The sequence below is a fragment of the Phocoena sinus genome, chromosome 6, assembly GCF_008692025.1.
Source record: "Phocoena sinus isolate mPhoSin1 chromosome 6, mPhoSin1.pri, whole genome shotgun sequence".
Taxonomy (NCBI): Eukaryota; Metazoa; Chordata; class Mammalia; order Artiodactyla; family Phocoenidae; genus Phocoena; species Phocoena sinus.
Window position 1 is genome coordinate 4,341,971 of NC_045768.1, and position 20,895 is coordinate 4,362,865.

At 53.6% G+C, this 20,895-nt stretch overlaps 1 protein-coding gene across 5 annotated transcripts in view; it reads right to left on the minus strand.

The window, feature by feature from the left end:
• The window catches only part of NTNG2 (netrin G2), a 73,530-nt gene that overhangs the window by 8,518 nt on the left and 44,117 nt on the right, over positions 1–20,895 (minus strand). For 3 of the 5 annotated variants that reach the window (XM_032636163.1, XM_032636162.1, XM_032636161.1), the window contains exons 4-5: positions 4,825–4,997; positions 2,277–2,303 (exon numbers count right to left, since the gene is read on the minus strand). In XM_032636163.1, coding sequence (XP_032492054.1) covers positions 2,277–2,303; positions 4,825–4,997 — 200 coding nt within the window. Of the gene's footprint in view, positions 1–1,199; positions 1,338–2,276; positions 2,304–4,824; positions 4,998–20,895 lie in introns of all 5 variants that reach the window. The other 2 variants (XM_032636160.1, XM_032636159.1) reach the window with 1 other exon arrangement.

Consider the following 20,895-nt stretch of genomic DNA (forward strand, 5'->3'; position numbering starts at 1 on the left):
AAAAAAAGCGCAAGTCTCAGGCGGCTGGACCAACTTGTGTCCGGAGCCCGGATTTCCAGAGTGACACATGTCCTCCACCCCAGAGAGGATTCCTGGGCCAAAAGGCCATCCTGAAATCCTCGAATCTCCCGGCTAGCCCCCTGCCCCCCGCAGATGCCTCCCGTGGAGAAGGGAAGGAGGTAGAAAGAAAAGAAGTGCGACGTGTCACCCTCTGGTCCAGTGGAGGAGCTGGGCATTTTCCACGGCATTCACTGGCTGGGAGCATTCTGAGCATCGACCCCCAACAGGCCAAAGCCGGAGTGTCGGGGATCCCTCCCCAGGGGACAGAGGGGTCTCTGCCCGTTGGAAACACCACCCTTCCAAGGGTCCATGAGCGTCAGAGAGAAGAAGGGCCTCTGCAGTGGCTGGCTGTTTGACAAGTTCTCTCTCTCTGCCCAAGGAGTAAGGGGCACCTTACCCCGCCGCCTCCTCCCTGCAGAGGGGGTGGGGCAGAGGCAGGGCACACTGTTGGGGACCAGGGACCTTGGACACATCTTCCCGGCATCCTCTGGGAGGGATGAGTCCTTTCAGACTCCTGGCACTCGCGGTAGGCAGGAGCCGGTGGGATGCCCCAAGTGAGGCCGGGTGAGACAAGGGGGCCACCCCAGCACCCCAAGCCTTGAACACACCCCTGGCCTGGCCCTGCCCCGAAAGGCCCAGCAGCCCAGAGTCTGAAAACGCCAGCTCAGAGGCTCTCTTCCGCCTTGCTGATCTGAGGAGTCTACCTTCTTGGCTAATCCTGCACTGTCCGTTCCTGGGGGTCAGCTGCTGATGGGCAGGGGGCGGAGCCGGGGCTAGGATGGCTGGTGGGGGCGGGGCCTGGGCCAGCTCCCCTGGGCACCCCCTGCTAGGTCACCCCGTCTTTTGGCCAGGCTGAGCAGTGCCCTGGTGGGGGTGGGCAGCAGGAAGAGGATGCAGGACTTTCATGGGAGCCCTGGATGCCCTGGCTGGGCCCAGTGACAGGTGTGCCCAGGCAGCCTGGAGGGCTCTTGGCGCCATGCTCTTGCGGCCTGGGATCTAGCATTCTCTACTCTAAAAGCCAAGCCCCTGCCCTCCCCAGGGCTGATGCTCCCACATCATCGCACATCACAGAGAGAGGCAGGGACTCGGGCCAGAAGTGGGAAAGGGCAGGGCAGCTGGGGCTGTAGCTGGGCACCCACCTGTGGACTGTGGGGTGCTGGGGGCCATGGGGGCCCAAGCAGTGGATGTGGAAGGGGCAGGAGTGGTGGGGTCCCCCCTCACGGCCACAGCGGCCACAGGGGCTTTGGGGACGGGGTCTTTCCGGGACCTGCTGATGCCTGGTAAGAGATGAGAAAAGCAAGAGAGGGTGGGGCAGTTGGTGGGTGTGGAGCAACGCAGAGGGGCAACTTAAGACCCCCACGAGTGGACCAGCGTCCCCGCCAGGTCCAGCTTCCTCTGGCCCCCTCTCCGCCCGCTGGTGCCCCACAGGGAGCAGCCCCGGGGCTGAGTGTGGCCCCAAAGAGCCCTGGCGGAGGGAGGCGGCGCCCCTGGAAGCCTTCCTGAGACTTGGGGTCTGCACTGGCTGGCTGTTTGACAAGTTCTCTCCTGCTGAATCTGAGAGCAGATGGCGATACCCACCTAGGGGGGCGGCGGCTTCAAAGATGAAACGCGACAGTACGAGTATCCTGCTTAGCCGACGCCTGGCACTGTGCGTGCTGGCTGATGACTTCGTGATAGGTGGTCACGCCCTACCGCCCTCCCTCACCTTCCCTGTGGAGCTCTCGGGACTCCCCTGACCCTCCTTCAGATGGTCTGGCTGCTCTGGGGCCTGAGCTGACCTGGACGCATCGGGATCCGGGCTCACTTCCCTTAGCCTCCCCGTGGGCGAGCGGCTGCAGAGGTGATAGCTGCGGGCTGCCCGGAGGGAGGCCGAACCCCATGGTCAGACTGGGGGGGAGGGGTTCTGCCACTGGTCGGGGAAGGTGACCCCCACTCTTGCCTGGCAGGAGAGGGAGGGGCAGAGAGTGCCCCCGGGGGGGCAAGGGGACCTTTCCAAAGCAGCACCAGCTGAGAAGCTAGGGGGAGGAACTGTGAGACACGAAGGAGGGGGAAGAAGCAAATGGGATTAGAGGAGCGGGTGGTGAGGCCTATGGACCCAGGGGGACAGGAAAGCCCTGTCTTTTCTCTCCTGCTCTTCCCAGGACATGCAAAGAGGCTCATGCACCGAGGGCCCCAGCCGCCTTCCCAGGGTGGTGGTGACCCAGGTGTGTACTTACTGCCAACGGCAGAGCCTGCGGCGGCACCTGCGGAAAGAGAAGGGTCACAGCAGAGTAAGGGGCCCGGCCACCTCCTCCCTGCAGAGGAGGGGGTGGCAGGGCTGGGGAAAGGAAATCAGGGGGCCCGGGCACCTCTCCGTGCAGGGATTGGGTCAGATCATCCATTCCATCCTCACTGGCGCCCTGAGAGGGAGGGGCCCCTATTAGCCCCTTTTGCAGGTGGAGAAACTGAGTCTCAGAGCTGTGACTTACCCTATCAGGGGACCTGCTGATAAGCCTCCACTGGGGGCTTCACAGGCACCCTTCTCATTTGATTTGAGACTCTCGGGTCCTCCAGTGCAGGACAAGGAGGTGGGTGGCCGTTCTCTCAGGAGTGATGGGATTTCAGAGAACATGAGGGTCCCCAGCCACGGGGACAGACTGGTTTACTGGAAGCTCTGATGGAAGTTACCACCAGAGGGAAACCATGGTGCATGCTCCCACCTGAGGAAATGCAGGGACGGCTGAACGACTGATTGGAAGATGATCGCAGCGCCTGCCACGTGTTGAGAGCTTTCTGCACGTGGGCACGTGCTGAGTGCTGTCCCCACCTGGGCCGTTCAGTCCTCACACAGCCCCACGGGAGCTTTTACTAGGGTCCTGATTCTACAGCTGAGAAAACAGGGCTCGGGCGGAGAAATGGCTTGTCCGAGGCCACACAGCTGTGAGTGGCAGAGGCCTGACTCCGACCCGGGCCTCTCTGTCTGTGCCCTGGGGATGAGAGGGGCCCAAGGCCACAGTTTGACCTGGGACTTTGGGTACCAGGGCAGGAATCGTCAGTCTCAGAAGGAAGGAGCCAGGGCCACAGCTTCCCCTCCAGGCGGTCCTGACAAAGGACGGAGCGTGAGGACACCCCTCCGTGCCCCGGGAGCCCTGGGGTGGATGCCGAGATGTGGGCAGGGGGACGTGTGGCGTGAGGACCTTCCCTGGTGACCCTGGCGGCGGGACTGTGAGGGAGGCCTGGGAGGATGCACCTGGGGGCCCACAGTGCATGACCTGCAGGTAAGGGTCTTAGTCTGTGGGTGCCGGGGGACCTTGGGGGATCCTTCCGGGAGGAGAACAGGGTCCAGAGAGGAAGCAGGGAGGTGGGGAGGCCAGCAGGACAGATGAAGGGGTGAGCCTGCGAGCCAGAGGGAGGTGACAGCGATTAAGGAAAGTGTTCAAGAAACGGTTCTGGCAACAAAGAGGTGGGCTGGGCACGTGGTGAGGGGGGAGCCGGGCGGCGCTGGGCTGTCACCCAGAGCGCTCTCCGTGCCTTTGCAGGCCAGCAGGTGCCGTGACTCTGGGAGGTCACCCTTCAAAGGCTTCTTAAGCGGGGCCCGCACACACACAACACGCCTGTCACAGCCTTGTTGCGAGGCTTCCGGCTTTGTCAGCCTAAAGTTGCGTAAATCTTTCACCGGTTGGTCGCGGGGGTGCCGATGGAGGGGCTCCTGGGAGCGTGCCCAGGAGGGGCGAGCTGAGCGGTGCCGGCAGCCCAGCCTGGCTTTGGAGCTGGGTCCAGTGGTGGCATCTAACTTGCTGCTAAACTAGGAGGGCACTGAGGGTCACTGGGGCTCTGTTTGTTCATCTGGAGAGTGGGACAATAATGAACATAGCACCCGAGGGGTTACTGTGAGGGTTGAGAAGCTGTGTATGGAATGTGCCCGGTGCAGCCTCCTTGTCAAAGCACTTGACCAGTGTCAGCAAATCACTGGGGCGGGGGCAGCTGGGGAGTCCCACTCTGGGGCCAGTCCAGGCCCCCTTGTCCATGGCAGCTGGGGGCTCCCTGGGACTCTTGATGTCAGGGAGATACCCAGGGACTATGTTGGAGGCCAATGATGGGGGCCCCCAAAGCGTGTTCCTAGTGCAGGCGTGTGTGGGCGCACCCCGAGGATGACCTCTGGCACAGAAAGGCTGAGCCGGGAGAGGAGAGGGCCATGCAGACGGCACGGGCCAGGCCCTCGGAGGAGCCCTCTGTGAGATGGGATGATAGGAGACCCGCTTCCTGGGGCCCCCCTAAGGGCTGAGGGAGTGGGGACCCCATAGCACTTGGCTATGTAAATGCCCCATAAACACTGGTTACGAGGGATGGTGCCGCTCTTCACGGTTAGCCCGGAGCGAGGGCTCCCTAGCCCCTCCTCCCTGACACCCTCTGGGCCTCCTCTCCTGCCCTGGGGACAAGAAGGGGAAGAGGCCAGCGGAAGGATGCTGACGAGGCTCATCTCAGGTTTCCAGCAGGATGAAGGTGTGCTAGAGGCTCTTGACCACAAAGCCTGGCGCTTAGGAGCTTGGTAACAAGGGGGTGCCTGTGTGTGTGCGCGCGTGTGTCCACGTGTGCATGCGTGCACGTTTCTGTGTGCACACCTTTGTAGGGAGTACATGTGTGTGCATGTGTGTGCGTGATGAGATCCACAGCTCCTGAGGTTGAAGGCTAGGGGAGACCGTGGCCTCACTGGTCCGAGGGGGCAGTGGGCGGGGGGGAGGGGGGGGGGCGGTCCCGGGTGCAGCGGCCGCTCTGTGTACGCACACGCATTGGGAGAGCCGTGGGGCAGCGGCAGGTAGGAGCCAGCCCGCCAGGACCGCGTGCGGAAGCTCCTCTTGCACTTGCCGCAGTCGGGGCCTGTGGTGTTGTGTTCACACTCGCACTGCAGGCTGCCCTCGCGCACGGAGCACAGGTTGGCGTGCAGGTTGCACTTGCACCTGGGGGGACACGGAGGGGGCAAGGCGTCAGTGAGCGTGTGGGCGGGCTGTTCCAGCTCTCTGGAGGGGCTTGGAGGGTGGCCTGGAAGGGACTCTTGAGGCCATCTGTCCAACCTGCCACGACTCTCCTTCGGGACAAATACTCCCGGATTCAACATTCTGAGTCCTTCCCCAGCATGAGGTGCCCCTGGCTCCTACCTCTCGGTGAGGGGGGTGGGGGGCGTGATGAGATGCCCTTGTCCCAGGTGCTGAATTTTTAGTAACGCAGCTTCTGGTCACCTTTGCTCTCAACCATGGAGGGTTGACAGGTAGCAAGAGTTACCTGTCCCTGGTTGTGGAGACGTGCACCTGGCCCCAGGCTGTACCTCTGCTCTCAGCCGCGGCCCACACCCATGCCCTTGAGGGCAGAAAGAAACCCCAGCTCCCCAAACCCTGTCAATTCATCCACACATGTATTATTCATTCATTCATTCAAATATTTATAGGCAACTCATCATTCTGAAACCAGTAAATAAAGGGAAAGAATCAAGCATTTGTCTCGCCTGTCCTATAAAAAGGGTACCTCCAGGTAACCAGTAGTTGACGAGGGGATGTTTCTTTTTATAGAAGCATTCCAGCTGATAACCGAAGAAGGAAGGACAGAATTTGAAAGTCACCACGTAGCATCCCCTACCGAACGGATAGTTATTGGCACAGAGCATCAATAGAGAGAGACAACCAAAGAAAAAGTCTCGTCAAGGCAAATTGAACTTGAATCTGATCAACGCTCTGCATCCAGCTACAAATTTATGGGAAATGCAGAGGACAGAGAAACATACTAAACACCACCAGGGGGACGCAATCAGCAAAACCCGGAAGTGATGATATAGTTTATAGGACAGATGAATTGCAAGGGGCAAAACTTGAAATGGAGGGAGGAGGGACCCAGATCAAGAGAAACCTCAAAGGCAAAGCAATCAAGTGCAGGTCGTGGACCTCCTCTGGATCTCGGTCAGACAACCTCTAAACTCAGATAAACAATGTATATTCGTGAGACACCTGGAAATGTGAACACTGACTACCTCTGGTGATATTAAATTAATGTTTATTAAATGCAACGATGGTACTGTGGTTACATCTTTAGAAGTCCTTGGCTTTAGGGACACACACAAGTATTTACAGATGAAAGTATCTGATGTCTGGGATCTCCTTCAGAAGAACACAGAAAGGGAAAACATGGGCAGAGATACAGACGAAACAAGCAAGGCTATGAGTGAACTGCTGAAGTGGGGTGACAGGTATACGGCAGTTCATCATAGTAGATTCTATTTTCGTATGCATGTTGGAAATCGTCCACAAGAAAAAGTTAGAGAGACAGAGTGCTCCCTATTCTCATACGGGAAGATTTCCAAGATATATTGTCCATATTTGTAAAAAGCAAATTGCAGAATAACGTGTTTGGTAGGATCTTCTTTTTATTAAAATACACAAAGAAAAATATTTATAGGGCACCTGTTATGTGCCAGGCTCTGAGCTGGGAATGGTGAGTATAATGGTCGACAAAGCGGATGGGGTCCCTGCTCTGATGGAGGATAGGGTCCAGCGGGGAGACAATCAAAAGATCAGTGACTGGGGGAGGGACGGGAAGGATGAATAGGTGGAGCCCAGGGGATTTTTAGGGCAGCAAAGTGATTCTGTACATGACACTGTCATGGCGGACACGCGGCAATACACATTTGTCAAAACCCACAGCAGCACACAGCAGCAAGACAGAGCCCTAGTGTCAGCTGTGGACTTGAGTTGACCATACTGTATCAATGCTGGTTCATCAACTACAACAAACGCATCACACTAATGCAAGATGTTAATAACAGGTGGAACTGGGTGGGGACCCCGGGTGTTAGGAACTCTTTGCATGATCTGCTCAATTTTCTGTAAACCTAAAACCTAAAATTTAATACAGACTTAATTTTAAAATAATAATCATGCCAATCTTTCACTAATGCCAATTGTTATAGGTGCCCACGTGTTCTACAAAGGAGAGGGGATCATGGGTGGGTCTTAACTTAGTCTGGGGGCAGCAGGATAGGCTTCCAGGAAGAACAATTTAAATCTGAGACCTGAAGGAACATCGAGAGTTACTCAGGCAAGGAGGGGAGAACCTTCTGGAAGGAGACAAGAGCACTGGGGAAGACCCTAGGGCCGAGAAGAGCTCAACCTGTAAGGTGTAAGATGAGGTAAGGGGGAAGAGGAGGCCAGACCGTGATTCGGAGGCTGGGCTGTGTTCTGCAAGCCATTGGAAGGTTGGAGGTGTCCCGCTCTGGCTCTTATTTTATATGGCACCGCGGTCGCCCCATGGAGGGTGCTTTGTCAGGGGGACCAGAGCCAGGGTATGGAGAGCGGGGAGGAAGCTGTGCCCGGCTGGGAGCAGAGGACAGTGGCGTGGACCAGGGTGGAGGCGCCTACGTCCCACCAGTGACGCCCGGCGTGTGCAACATTTCCCCTCGCTGGATGTCATCGTCTCAAAGATTGTTCCCCGAATGCTAAACCAGCATTTCTTCTCCAGCTCGTAATTTCCCCCTTCTCTTCATACCCCACCTTCCCCTGAGGGACACTCCTCCCGGACAGAGCGTCTCCCCTTAGCCTCTGCTTATTCACACGATGAATATTTAACTCCCTGCATCTTCCCGCTTCATAAATCAGTCCTGCCTCCCCTCCTGCCTTCTTTGACTCCATCTGACTGGAGCACTCCTGTGAGGCCGGCCTTCCAGGGCAAGGATCCCAAATGGGGAAAACTGGTTGCCAGGTTCCTAGCAGCCCTGCAGCTTGGAGTTAACCTGCTGCCTGCTGGCTTCAGAAGTGCCGGGGCTGCCTTCCTTCTCATAGCTTCTCTCTGCCCTCATATCATCTTGAGGAATGGTTACAGGAAATTGGGCACATCCATGCTATGGAGTATTATAAAGCCATTAAATATTATGTTGTCAAAGGCTACTTCAAGCCTTGGGGAATGTTCCAAATAGAAATGAAAAGACCATACTCAGCAAGTGTTTACTGTGTGCCAATGGGTATCTCATCCGACCCTTGAATGACCACAAACGCTGGTACTATTGTCACCTTCATTTTACAGACGAGGAAATGGAGGCTCAGAGAGGTTAAGTATCTTGCCCAGAGTCACAGGGCTGTCCAGAACTGTGACTGAAACCGGAACGCAGAGATATCCAACTCCGGAGTCCAAGAGGTTAACATGGGTTAGAATATGGATTGTAAATATGTAAGATACCAAACTGTAGGTATTATAGTGTTATGGACTGAATTGTGTCCCCCCCCCAAATTCATATGTTGAAGCCCTAATGCCCCAATGCAACTGTATTTGGAGAGAGACCCCTTAGAGAGGTAATTAAAGTTCAAGGAGGTCAGAAGGGTGGGGCCCTAATCCCCTAGGGTTGGTGACCTTACAAGAGGAGGAAGAGACCCCAGAGCTCTCTCTCCACCATGTGAGGACACAGTGAGAAACTAGCAATCTGCAAGCCAGAAAGAGGGGTCTCACCAGAAACCAACCCTGGTAGCATCTTGATCTTGGACTTCTAACTTCCAAAATTGTGAGAAAATAAAGAAATGTCTGCTGTTAAAGCCTCCCAGTCTGTGGCACTCCATTATGGCAGCCCAAGCAGACTAGTACATGCAGCTTCTGATTATGTTTAAGTACATATATCCATACCCGAAACACCAGTAGACAATACATCTAGGTATTCCTGTACTTGTCCTGAGGGAGGGGTGGGATTATAAATGATTATAGTTATTATTTCCTATTTCCTTCTTTGTCACTTTGCACGTTTCCTGCATTCTCTATAGTGAGCAGGTGTTACTTATTATAAGTAGATAACAAATGGTTTTTGAAAACTGGAAGTCAGGCCAGGCGGGGAAGGAGGCTGGTTCTTGAGCTCACACAGGCCTTTCCTCTCAGGAGGAGGAGCAGGTCCGTCAGGGTCCTGTTTGGGAAACCATCGCTCCATGTTACACACCACGCACTGTTCGTGACTCTCAAGTCCCAGGTTCAAGGATGTTTTCTGAACTCTCTGGAATAGAATTCTGATGTAGAGTGAAGGCCCTGTCCAAGGAAATTAGCCAGTGCTAAAGTCTGTGCTATTTTAACTCCATCTTCCCTGGAGTTCCAATCGATTACCACATATGTACTGTGACCTACTATGTGCTCAGCTCTGGGAAAGGCACAGAGAGGGCTGGGCAGGCACCCGCTGGCACTGGGGACCCTTCTTCCTGGAAACACTAGACCCCAAGGATGGTCCATGACAAAGAAAGGTTCTGTGTTTAAACCTTATTGGTCAACACATATGATGCTCTCCTAATGCCCTCACATTCTGCTCCCTGACTGCCACCCTCCACCCAGGGTCCCAGTGCACATTAGCATATTAAAGGCTCTGACAAGTCCTGCAGGAAAGAAACCTGCTGACTTTGTCTAACAAAAGTTTGTTTGCAAAACAAACCTTCTGGTATTTGACCTCAGAAGGTTTTAATTTTTTTCATCTGAATTCCTATTTAACATACCACTGAGCTAGCTGGAGAGGAACACCCCAGCTGGGTGGAACCAGGAATGTACCCCATGCCTCTGGCCCGAGGATCAGATATTTTCAGATATCAGCTACAGAAAACAAAGATTGTCATCTCAACTTTGGGTGTTAACACTGACCTTGGCTTGTTAAAAATGTGTAAAAGGGCAGCTGACTCTGATGATGGTAGAGGGAGTCACAGAATGTGAGAGCTCGACAGGTCTGGCGGGGGCTCGGGGTACAGCCGGGGAGAAGCCTGCCCAAGGTCGTGCAGTTTAGAGGTTACTCTGGCTCCAAATCCAGACTTCCTTCCCTGACCCTGGCTCTGCCCCACCCCGTGCTGGCCAGCCCCTCCCACCACCTTCATCTCCCAGAGGGTGTCTTGGCTTCCCTGCCCTCCCTGGTTGAGCCCTGGAATGAGCACTGTGCCTCCTCTATCGGGGAGAGAAGAAGTTCCCTGCTGGGCAGGGCTGCCAGGAGGAGCCCACACAGTGTGGGGGAAGCCTCGCCAGGGCTGGCACAAAAACAGAACCCAGTCAATGGAACTGCTTCTCAGACTTCCTGACTTTTGCAGGGAGCGCATTGCAGGGAGTAATGCGCTGTGTGTGTGGGGAGGGGCTTCACCTTTCTGGCTCTCTCTTTGTGTCCCTCTATGTCTCTCCGTGTCTCTGTGTCCCTTCCCATCTCTGTCCAGCATGTGTTCTGATCCTGCTTTCCTCTAGACCTCTGCGCAATGCAGTTCCCTCCGCTTGGATCGAGCTGCCAGGCTCCGCCCCTTTCTCCTAAAGCTAACACCTAGTGGGCGTGTCAGGTTCAAGGCCAAATGTCGCTTCCGCGGGGAGGACCTCCCATCAGCCCCTGCTATACCTTCCCTCGTCCCAATGCTCATTGTAATAAGCACCATCTCCCAAAGTGGAGCATACGACATGACTGGGGGAGATGCGGGCTAGAACTATAAAAGAGTTTAATCGATTTTGTTTATTTTTGATTACACAGTATTTTTTTTTTTTTTAAGTGACAAACTCACCAAGCCTGTGAATCTCAAAAATATTATTTGGCCAACGGTCAAAGTTTAAAAGCGTATTATTTGAAGAAATTATTAAGTAAATAAGTAAATCATGTGCAATATCCTTATGCAAAAGCCTGACATTAGAACTCAACCTCACGCCATAAACAAAAGTTAACTCAAAATGGATCAAAAACCTGTATGTAAGAGCTAAAACTGGATAACTCTGAAAAGGAAACACAGGGGTAAATCTTCATGACTTTGGATTAAACAGTGATTTCTTACACATGACACCAAAAGTACAAGTAACGGAAGAAAAAATAGATACATTGGACTTCATCAAAATTAAATACTTTTGTGTTTCAGAGGACGCCATCAGGAAAGTGAACAGATAACCCACAGAATGGGAGAAAAATCTTATCTCTGGTGACAGACTTATATCTAAGAATATATATAATGAACCCTTACAACTCAATAATAAAAAAACAACTCAATTTTTCAAATGAGGAAAGGATTTGAACAGGTAGTTCTTCCAAGAAGATACACAAATGGCCAAGAAGCACATGCTCACATCACTAATCATCACAGAAATGCAAGCAAATTACAAGGGTTACCACCTCACATCCTTAGAATGGCTAGTGTCAAAACCACAGATAATAACAAGAAAATGATTGTGAGAATCTGGAGGAAATGGAAGCCGCGTACACTGCCGGTGGGGATGTAAAGTGTTGTGAGTGACTTTGGAAAACTTTCCTCAAAAGTGAAACTGACTCACCATATGACCCAGCAATTCCCCTCCCAAGTATATACCCAAGAGAAACGAAAACACATCTGTACATGAAGGTTCACTGCAGTGTTATTCATAATAGTCACAAGGTAGAAACAACTCATATGTCCATCAACAGAAAAACCAAATGTGGTGTATATACACCATGGAATGTTGTTCACCCATAGAAAAGAACAAAGCACGACACCTGCTATAGCGTGGGTGAACCTGGAAGACATCATGCTACACGAAGGAGCCAGACACAAAAGGCCACATACTGTACGATTCCACTGATATGAAATGCCCAGAACAGACAGAAAGTAGACTCGTGGTTGCCAGGGGCTGGGGAGAGGGGAGAATGGGAGTGACCGCTAGATGGTACAGGGTTTCTTTTTGGGGAAACGAAAATGCCCTAAAGTTGACCATAGGGATGGCTGCACAACTCCGTGAACGTACCAAAAGCCACGGAATTGTACACTTTAAATGGATATGTTATGGCATGTAAATTACATTTCAGTAAAGCTGTTGCTAAACAAACAAATGAATAACTAACTGGAATATATGGGAAATAGTGAGGTCGTTACCTGAGTGACTAAAGCCTGGGAACCAGGGTTTTATTGCAACCTCTCTCCTGCAAAGCTTCAAAGGTTTGTTTTACTATTTGTATCGACCTAGCACGTTGCACCTTAAAGAAAGTCTTGCTGGGTGAACGCACCATTCTGAGAACTCACGGATAAACACTTCAGCCTTTACCAACCATCCTATGAATGACATACTGTTATTATCTGCATTATACAAACGGGGAAACTGCGGCCTGGAGCGGTGAAGTGAGCTGCCTGAGGCCCCCCAGCTGGTAAGGGGCAGACCCACGACTTGAATCCGGGCAGCCTGACGCCAGAGCCGACGCTGAACGTCCACATGCCGTGGTGGCCCAGTGTGGCGGGCACTGGGGTCCTGGGATCCCCGGGCAGGGCTTCGACCCGCTCCCAGTGCACATGCTGGGTGGCCCTGCACAAATTCTTCACTAATCTGAGTCCTAGTTTTCTCACCTGGAGAATGGGGAGCAACAACCCTGGTCACACCACGGGCTGTCGTGAGGACCGGTGACCTCGGTCATTCCTGAATAGGGGATGAGCGAATGGACATAAGTAATGCATCTGCCGTGTCACCCAGCCTCGCACACAGGTGCTCATTTGGGGTTCATACTTCTCTTGTCTTTCCTGCTGATTGTAAGATGGTAGCCCTGGCCCCTCGTCGCCCTAGCCTGGGATGTTCTGCCACTTCTTGTGTGACCTTAGGAGGGTTGCTGAAGTTCCTCGGCCTCTGTTTTCTCATCTGTAAAATAGGGATGGCAGTGACACCTACCTCATATGGCTCTCCTAAGGAGCAACTGAGACATGGCCCTGAAGACACGCATGTAAGCGCTTGGCAAACGCTAGCGTCTTGTTGGTTTTCTCATTTCTTATCTTTATGAGTGTCTAGCGACGGGGTCCTGAGAGCTTTCTTTGAACAAATGTGTCGGTTCTTCACAAGAACCTCATGAAAGGTTTATTGCTATTATCTCTATTTTACAGACAAGGAAATGAGGCACAGAGAAGTTCAGCAAGCGGCCCAAGGCCACACAGCTGGTGAGCCCCACTTTAAGAAGGGGGTGGCGGCCTGGGGTCCTCCAGTGCTGGCTCTCACACAGACATAGGCTCAGAGAAATCCAACCTGCCCACAGTTGCCCCAAAGGACACAGTCATGTCCTTTCCTCCCCGCCCTCAGGCTGCTGTCCTGAGGTTTCCCTTCCCTATTCCAGAAGGCCCTCAGGAGATGAAATTATAATAAATAAGCAAGCATATATAAATATAGAGCACTCATAGGTGGACAGGTGACGTGCATTATTAACTGAATCCTTGTGAAAACCCAGAAGGCATCACTCTTCCCATTTTACAGGTAAGGATATAAGATTGTAGCAGGTCAAGTGTCACGAACTCACCCCCAGGTCTCTGGGTGGAAGAGGCTGGATTTGAACCCAGAACTGTTGGGTGCCAGACTTGGATTTCATCACCATTCTATTGGCCTGTCTCTCCCGGCACTTGCCTTATGTTGATTCCACTTGGATACTGAAGGCCAGTGGGGAGGGGCCACCGGACAGATACTCCCCCAAACCCACTACCAATTCCCAGGCCCAGCCTCAGCCTAGGAAATGCGGGAGAAAGAAGCTCCCTTTCCTAACTTTCTAACACCAACTGCAGCCTGCGTCTAGACGTAGGTGGGTGGTCCAGACTCCTGGCTCTACCGCTGGCCCGAGTATTTCTCCTGCATCCATGCGATCAATTTTCCTAGGGAATTGCTTTCTGAATTTGACCTTTGAGAACCATCAATCTCACCAGAAAGCCATCATCTGAGCCGCCTGACCCCGCTACACAGCACTTTTCGGCTCATCCATCAGGGAACATTATTTAATAATGAAAGAGGGACAGGGCAAGGCCGGCCAGCCAGCCCACGGGGCCTGCCACTGGCCAGCAGTCCACTCCCAGCCCATCAGGATCTGCTGCCTGCCCCATCACAGAATCCCAGGGCTTTGACCCTTCGGATGGCAGCAGGCGTGGCTCAGTAAGAATGGGGGGTAACGGAGGAACAGAGACACTGAGTCAGCAGCCAAAGTCCGAGCAGATTCCCTGCTCCTGATCTGCCTGGGTGACCTTGAGCGAGTCACTTCTCCCGATCTCAGACCTTTCGGTTGCAGTTTGGAAGGGCTGAATTACATCTTAGCTTTTCAACTTTTCTATTTAGTTGTTCATGGGTGCCTCATACACTGTTTGGCACGCAGTGGGCTCTCAGTCGAAAGCGGCTGAATGAATGGAGGAGGAAAGGAAGGGAGGGAGGAGACGATGCACAGAGGCTCTTTGCACAGCATCTGGCACGGATGAGCCTTAACGGCTCAGCGAAAGCCAGGCAGTATCGCGGCTGGAGCAGTGTGGTGGCAGGAGACTGCAGGGTCTTAGTCTCCGGGTCCATAAAACTGGGGACTTGACGGTTTCCACGGGACAGGGCTATTGAGAGGATGAAGATGGGCTGGCCCATGGGGCGTGCTCAGCACAGGGTCGGGCACATAGGGAGGCCCCCATAAATACCAGCTGCTTTGCCATTGCTAATGGCCAACAAGTGACATCAGTGGGAATCCGGGGGGACCCCCAGGAACAAAGATTGTCCTTATTCGCCAGCCCCCGGGTGCCCAGCCCCAAGGGACAGGTCCCCCTATCCATGCTGTCCTGCCAACACCCTACCCCAGAGCCCCCCCGCTGAGATAAGCTGGCCTTTTCTCCAGGCCCCTTGGGATGCACCCACTGTCCTCTTAGAGTCACTTCCATGAAGGGTCTCCTGTCACTACAATTGCCAGATTGAGCAAATAAAAATATAGCATGCCTGGTTAACTTTGAATTTCAGGTAAACACTGAATAAGTTTTTAGCATAAGTACAGGCGTGTCTCGGGGATATTGCGGGTTCAGTTCCAGACCAATAGAGCAAATATCGCAATGAAGCGAGCCACACGAATTCTTTTGGTTTTCCAGCGCATATAAAAGTTATGTTTACACTATACTGTAGCCTATTAAGTGTGCAATAGTATTATGTCTAAAAAAATGTACATACCTTGACTAAAAAAAATTATATTGCGAAAAATGTTAACCATCAACTGAGCCTTTGGTGGGTTGCAGCAGTAACATCACAGATCGCTGTTCACCACAACCAATGTAATAATAAAGAAAGAAAGTTTGAAGTGGCGCGAGAATTACCAGAATGCGACACAGAGACCTGAAGTGAGCAAACACTGTTGGAAAAACAGCACCGACAGACTTCCTCGATGCAGGGTTGCCACAAACCTTCAATTTATAAAAAAACACATTATCTGCGAAGTTCAATAAAGTGAGAGCAATAAAACAAGGTTTGCCTGTACGTCCCATGAAATATCCGGGACACACGCTTACACTAAAAACATTGTTTGTGGCTCACCGGAAATTCAGATTTAGCTGGTATCCTGCGTTTTACCTGGCGGCCCTACCTGTCACCCCTGCTCACCCACATGGTGAGCCATGGTCCTCTGGCCCGACCCCTGACCCCTCTCAAGGCCTGGCCTGGGTGTCCCCACCCACCCATCAGAAGCTGGCCGGGCTGCCTGCCCTCCAGAGAGGAGGCCACGGCTGCCTTCTCCTCTAAGTCGCTAAGTTGTTTCTTTTTCTCTAGTTGATGAGTCCCTAACGAGCCCCAGGGGACCATGACGGAGGCAGGACCGAGCCTCACCTGCACAGGAAGGCCATCCCAGACAACCCGAGTTCTCAGGGAAATGTGCCCTGCTCCTGCCAGGAGGAGACTGACATGCTGACTTCACCCCCTCCTGTCCACCTGCCGGGCCCGGCCGGGGGCCTGACAGCCGCACGAAGCACGAAGCAGTCGTCGGACGGCAGGGGCACCAGCCCGTACCAGGCGCCAGCATGCCCTGCCCCGCAGGGAGGGGAGGGCAGCGCCTGGGCCCTGCTGGCGGGAGTGCCATCTGGACACGGGCCTGGCACCAGTGCGCCACGAAAATCAAAATCGTGAGCCGGGCCCTCCCCTCCTCAGGGTGAGAGAAGCGGGGTGTTTGGAGCGCCTCCCAGACAGGAGGGTGGAGGAATGTAGGTCAACTCCTGGCTGCCGGAAAGAGTGATGTCATCGGCTCCTGGGGGAAAGATGGGGAAGTGGTAAGTTTAGGCAAGCGAGAGAGCCGGGTGGGTGCCGGAGCCGGGCAGGGAGGAGGGGGCCGGGGCTGGTTCCCCTCAATGGTCAAACCTGCCAGGATTTCAGGGCAGTCACAGGGACCCCTCGGTGAGCACAGGTGGGGTGCTTGGGAGAGCCCAGGACCCCGGGCGGTCTTGGTAATTGATCACCTCTTCCTGGTGTCTCCCCCACTTCTTTTACCACTTGTCCAAACATCATTGCATATGGAGCCTTCTGGGAGTGGATGGGTGTATTTCTGACACCTTGAAGGTCAGAGTCGCTTGAAACAAGTTTCTATTTTAAAGCCTCCAGCAGTGTCTTCCCATTTCTCTTGTCAGAGAGAGCGTTTATTTCTGGGGAAAGACTGTTCTTTTGTTTGGGGAAAAACAGTTCAGTGGGCTGCTGGGTTTATAGGGAAGCAAACCCCGAGCCTATGCTGGCCTGGAGACGTTAGCACGTGAGGGTGGACACATGAGGGAGGAGGCTGACCTCGAGAAGGGCGCTTCCCTTGTGGAGGGGCTCATGCATCTGGGGTTGGAGGCCTGGACTCCAGGGAGGAAGGATGCAGCCATGAGAGGGGGCTGGAGGCTCACGACAGAGGTGGTCCAGGGGCTGCCCCTCCCAGGCAGCCGGTGGCCACGGCCAATGGCTGGGTCTCCAGGTCAGTGCTGGCTAATGGCCATCCTCTGAAGTGTTCTCTTTGTACGTGATCATTCTCCTGGGCTCGCCGCAGCCTGTGAGTCCACGTGCGATGGATCACCGTGGCCTGGGGGTGTTAGATCTTCTCTGGGGGATTAAGGGAGAGACCGTGTCCTCGTCTGGCGCACAGCAGCGTGGAGAGATTGACAGCCTTCAAGGAAGCAAGCAATGGTCAGGAGAACCTCTCCTGATCCCAGAGAGGCTGGATCAAGAGGTGACCAGAAATGAGAAGGCCATAGTTGGGGATCTTGCTAAGGGAAGCCTATAAAATATTGGACTCGTAGCTAATTAGTGGAATGGGGGCAGGGCTAGGGTACTAGTGGAAAGAGGGCTCCTGGATGCTGGAGAATTTGAACCATCTGGGTCAAAAGGCTTCAAGTCAAGCCCTGAGACCCCGAGAAGGGGGGGGCACTGAAAGCTGCTGCGGGGCGCGGGTGTGCAAGGCCTCGGCCACCTGGCGTGACCTGGCTCTCTCAGGGTCACGTGGATAAATGCCGGCTGCTGCATCTCCTGGAACGCAGTCGGGCTGGCAGCTGAGTTCACTGCCAAATCAGATTTGGGCTTCTGTGCGAAGTCCTTTTATATTAAGTGCTTTAACATACATCACCTCCTCCGGTCTATTGATAAATCCTATTACCCATTATGAAGCCAGAGGCAGCTTCCCAGCCAACAGGAGAGAGGCTGATGGAGGGGTGCTGGGGGTCTCGGGCGTGTGGCTTGGGGGAGACACGGTGGGTATGACCAGGCTGGTTGACTAAAGCAAGCTCACCTCTTCCCCTGTGGGAGGGCTCAACACCCTGGAGGGAAGGGCCAGGCCTGGGTCCGGGGAGAGGGGGGAAATGTGAGGAGTGCTGGGCTGACGGTGGAGGGCCAGCCCGTTGGTTTTGTCTACCCACCTCCTGGCTCCTGGATTCCAGACCCCTTCTCCTCCGAAAGAGTTACGGATATTAAGACCCATTTGTTCATGAATGAATGCGCGAATGATTTCAAGGAACGCACAGCATTCCTGCCTGGTTCTCAGTGCTGGCCTCCCAGGGTCAAGAACACAGACCCAGACCCTGTTCTCTCAGAGCTCAGAGCCCGGGGTAGGGAAGGGGGAGGGCGGCTGGGTACAGGAGCGTGTGTGCAGCAACGCACCTGTGACGATGCAGTGGGATTGCTGTGCTCTTTGAAGGCCAGAGGAGGGGAGGCAAGGGCTGGCCGCCCAGATCTCCAGCCTGCGGGGACCCCGGAGAGGCGCCCTGCGAGCCAAGCCCTGAGGAATGAGGCGTTTGCCAGACAGGAGGGGCGGACGGGGTGCGTTGTGCTACAGGCAGGAGGAGCAGCCCTGAGGCGAGTCAGAGGGACCCAGCTCCGGGCGGGGGGCTGGCCTGTGAGGACTCAGGGCCCAGGCTGCCCAGGGAGGCGAGAGGAAGGATGTGTGGTCCACGGGAACGGAGTTTCTAAGGTCAACGGGAAGCCACTGAAGGGTGTTGTTCAGGGCAGTGACGTGACTGGGTTTGGGTTTGGGGAAAAAGCTCCACGTGGAAGGGGCAAGGCTGAAGGGGGCAAGCCCAGTCCCCTCCCCAAACAAACTCCTGATGCCCCTCTCCGTGGGGCAGGGGTAGCGATGGAGTCCATGTAGGAAACTGCTCAGGCTGACAGAGGGGGATGGGAGAGGTGGGTAGGAATCCAGAGGTGGTCACACCGGTCAGAATGGCCATCATTAAAAAGTCTACGAATAACAAATGCTGGAGAAGGTGTGGAGAAAAGGGAACCTTCCTACACTGTTGGCGGGAACGTAAGTTGGTGCTGCTACTATGGAGAACAGTACGGAGGTTCCTCAGAAACTAAAAACAGAATTACCATGTGATCCAGCAATCGAACTGCTGGGTATATATCCAGACGAAACTCTAATTCAAAAAGCTACGTGCACCCCTGTGTCCATAGCAGCACTATTCACAATAGCCAAGTCATGGAAGCAACCTGAATGTCTATCGACAGAGGAATGGGTAAAGAAGATGTGGTGCATACACACAACGGAAAACTACTCAGCCGTAAAAAAGAATGAAATAATGCCATTTGCAGCAACGTGGGTGGACCCAGAGATTGTCGTACTAAGGGAAGTAAGTCAGAAAGAGAAAGACAAATACTATGTGATATCACTTATATGTGGAATCTGAAACATGACACAAATGAACCTAACTATGAAACAGAAGCAGACTCACAGACGTACAGAACAGACTTGTGGTTGCCAAGGGGGAGAGGGCTGGGGGAGGGGTGGAGTGAGAGGTTGGGGCCAGCAGATGTAAGCTTTTATATATAGAATGGATAAACAACAAGGCCCTCCTGTATAGCACAAGGAACTATATTCAATACGATATAGTTATCCTATGATTAAACTATAATGGGAAAGAATATATAAAAAAGAATGTATATATATATATATATATATATGTATAACTGAGTCACTTTGCTGTACACCAGAAATTAACACAACATTGCAAATCAACTATACTTCGATTTAAAAAAAGATATTTTAAAAAAAGGAATCCAGAGGTGGGCATTTCCCCACAGAGTGGAAAGAGGCAACTCCAAATGGGGGAGAGGCACCCAGACTCCCCGAGGCCAGGGCAGCCCAGACGAGGCCCCTCGTTGACCCTGGACTTCTGCAGAAGCCTCGGCTTGTCCTGCGGGTCAGCCTCTGTGACCTGGGATGCATGAAGGAGGTGGAGCGTGTGATGTGTATGTGACCAGTGCTTGTGGAAGTGGATTCACGTGTGCAGGTGGGGCAGGTACGTGTGTACATATAAGGGAGCACCTGTAAATCTAAAACGCGCTTGAGGGACTTCCCTGGTGGTGCAGTGGTTAAGACTCCGTGCTCCCAATGCAGGGGGCCCGGGTTCAATCCCTGGTCAGGGAACTATATTCCGCATGCCGCAGTGAAGATCCCGCGTGCCGCGACTAAGACCCGACGTGACCAAATAAATTAATTAATTAAAAGTAAATAAATAAAACATGCTTGATATGGGCAGCGTGCCAGCAAGTCTTCAAAATGACCCACTCTGGGCTCCCCCTGTTGTGGGGTAGAGAAGCGGCCCAGCCAGGGCAGGAGCCCCCACTCCAGCCCTGTCTGTCCTGCCCATGCCTCCTTAGCCTCAGTTACAGCTAATAAGGTCCCTCCAATCCCCAAGCTGGGGGCGGGGCAGAGAGCCAGACAGGAGCAGAGATCCAGGGATTCAACTTGGCTGGAGAGGGTCCCCCAGGTGAGCCATGTACCCGTGGAAATGGGGTTTTGTTCAGGTAACTAAATACTGACTCCTTACAAATAACAAGGGCTCCCATTTCGCAAGCACCTACTGCACGTCAGGCCTCGAGCTGACCTACAAGTGCTCCGACAGTCCTCAAAACAGTAGGATCCCATTTCACAGATGAGGAAACTGAGGCTCGGGAAAATTGAAGAGACTTGCCCTGGACTGTGAACTAGCAAATGAAAGAGTCTGAATTCAAATGCAGTCTTCCCTTTGACACCAAGATGTGCCGCTAGCGACTCATTACAAAGAGACCTCGGAGCCCCGAGGATGGCGGCCTTCGGTTGCCAGGACGATATGGGGTCTTTAGAAGTGTAAGATGCGGGGTTTCTGGCCTAAATATTGTCTGTCAGCCCGCACCTGTTCTCTTCTCCTTGTACATCATGGAAGCCCGCCCCCCCCCCCACCCCGCCCCCGTCCTCTCAGGCCCTCTGCCCCTCGCTGATGGCTTTCTCCAGCAGTTTCCCCTGCTGTTCCTTTCTGTTTTCTCTGCATCATCACCAGAACCCCAGCGTGCTGCGGTCCCTCCCTCTTTTCAGGAAGAACCCTTTCCTTCCCTCAAACTCCCCACCAGCTTGTACTCCATTTCCCTGCTCCCTTTCATGATCAAACCTCTGGAAAAGCCTTATCGACACCACTTTTGGTTTTTTTACCCCTCATTCATTCTTTTAAAATCTTTCTGCATTCACCCTGGAATCCACCCAAGATGGGCTTTGTCCCCGACTCCCCCAAATCTGCCCTCCCAAGGTCACCTTTGACCTCCATGTTGCTAAGTCCACGGACCCACCTGGCGGTCCTCTGTCTGGACCCCCTCAGTGGCACTGGACACTGATGCCCATCCCCCCTGGACATG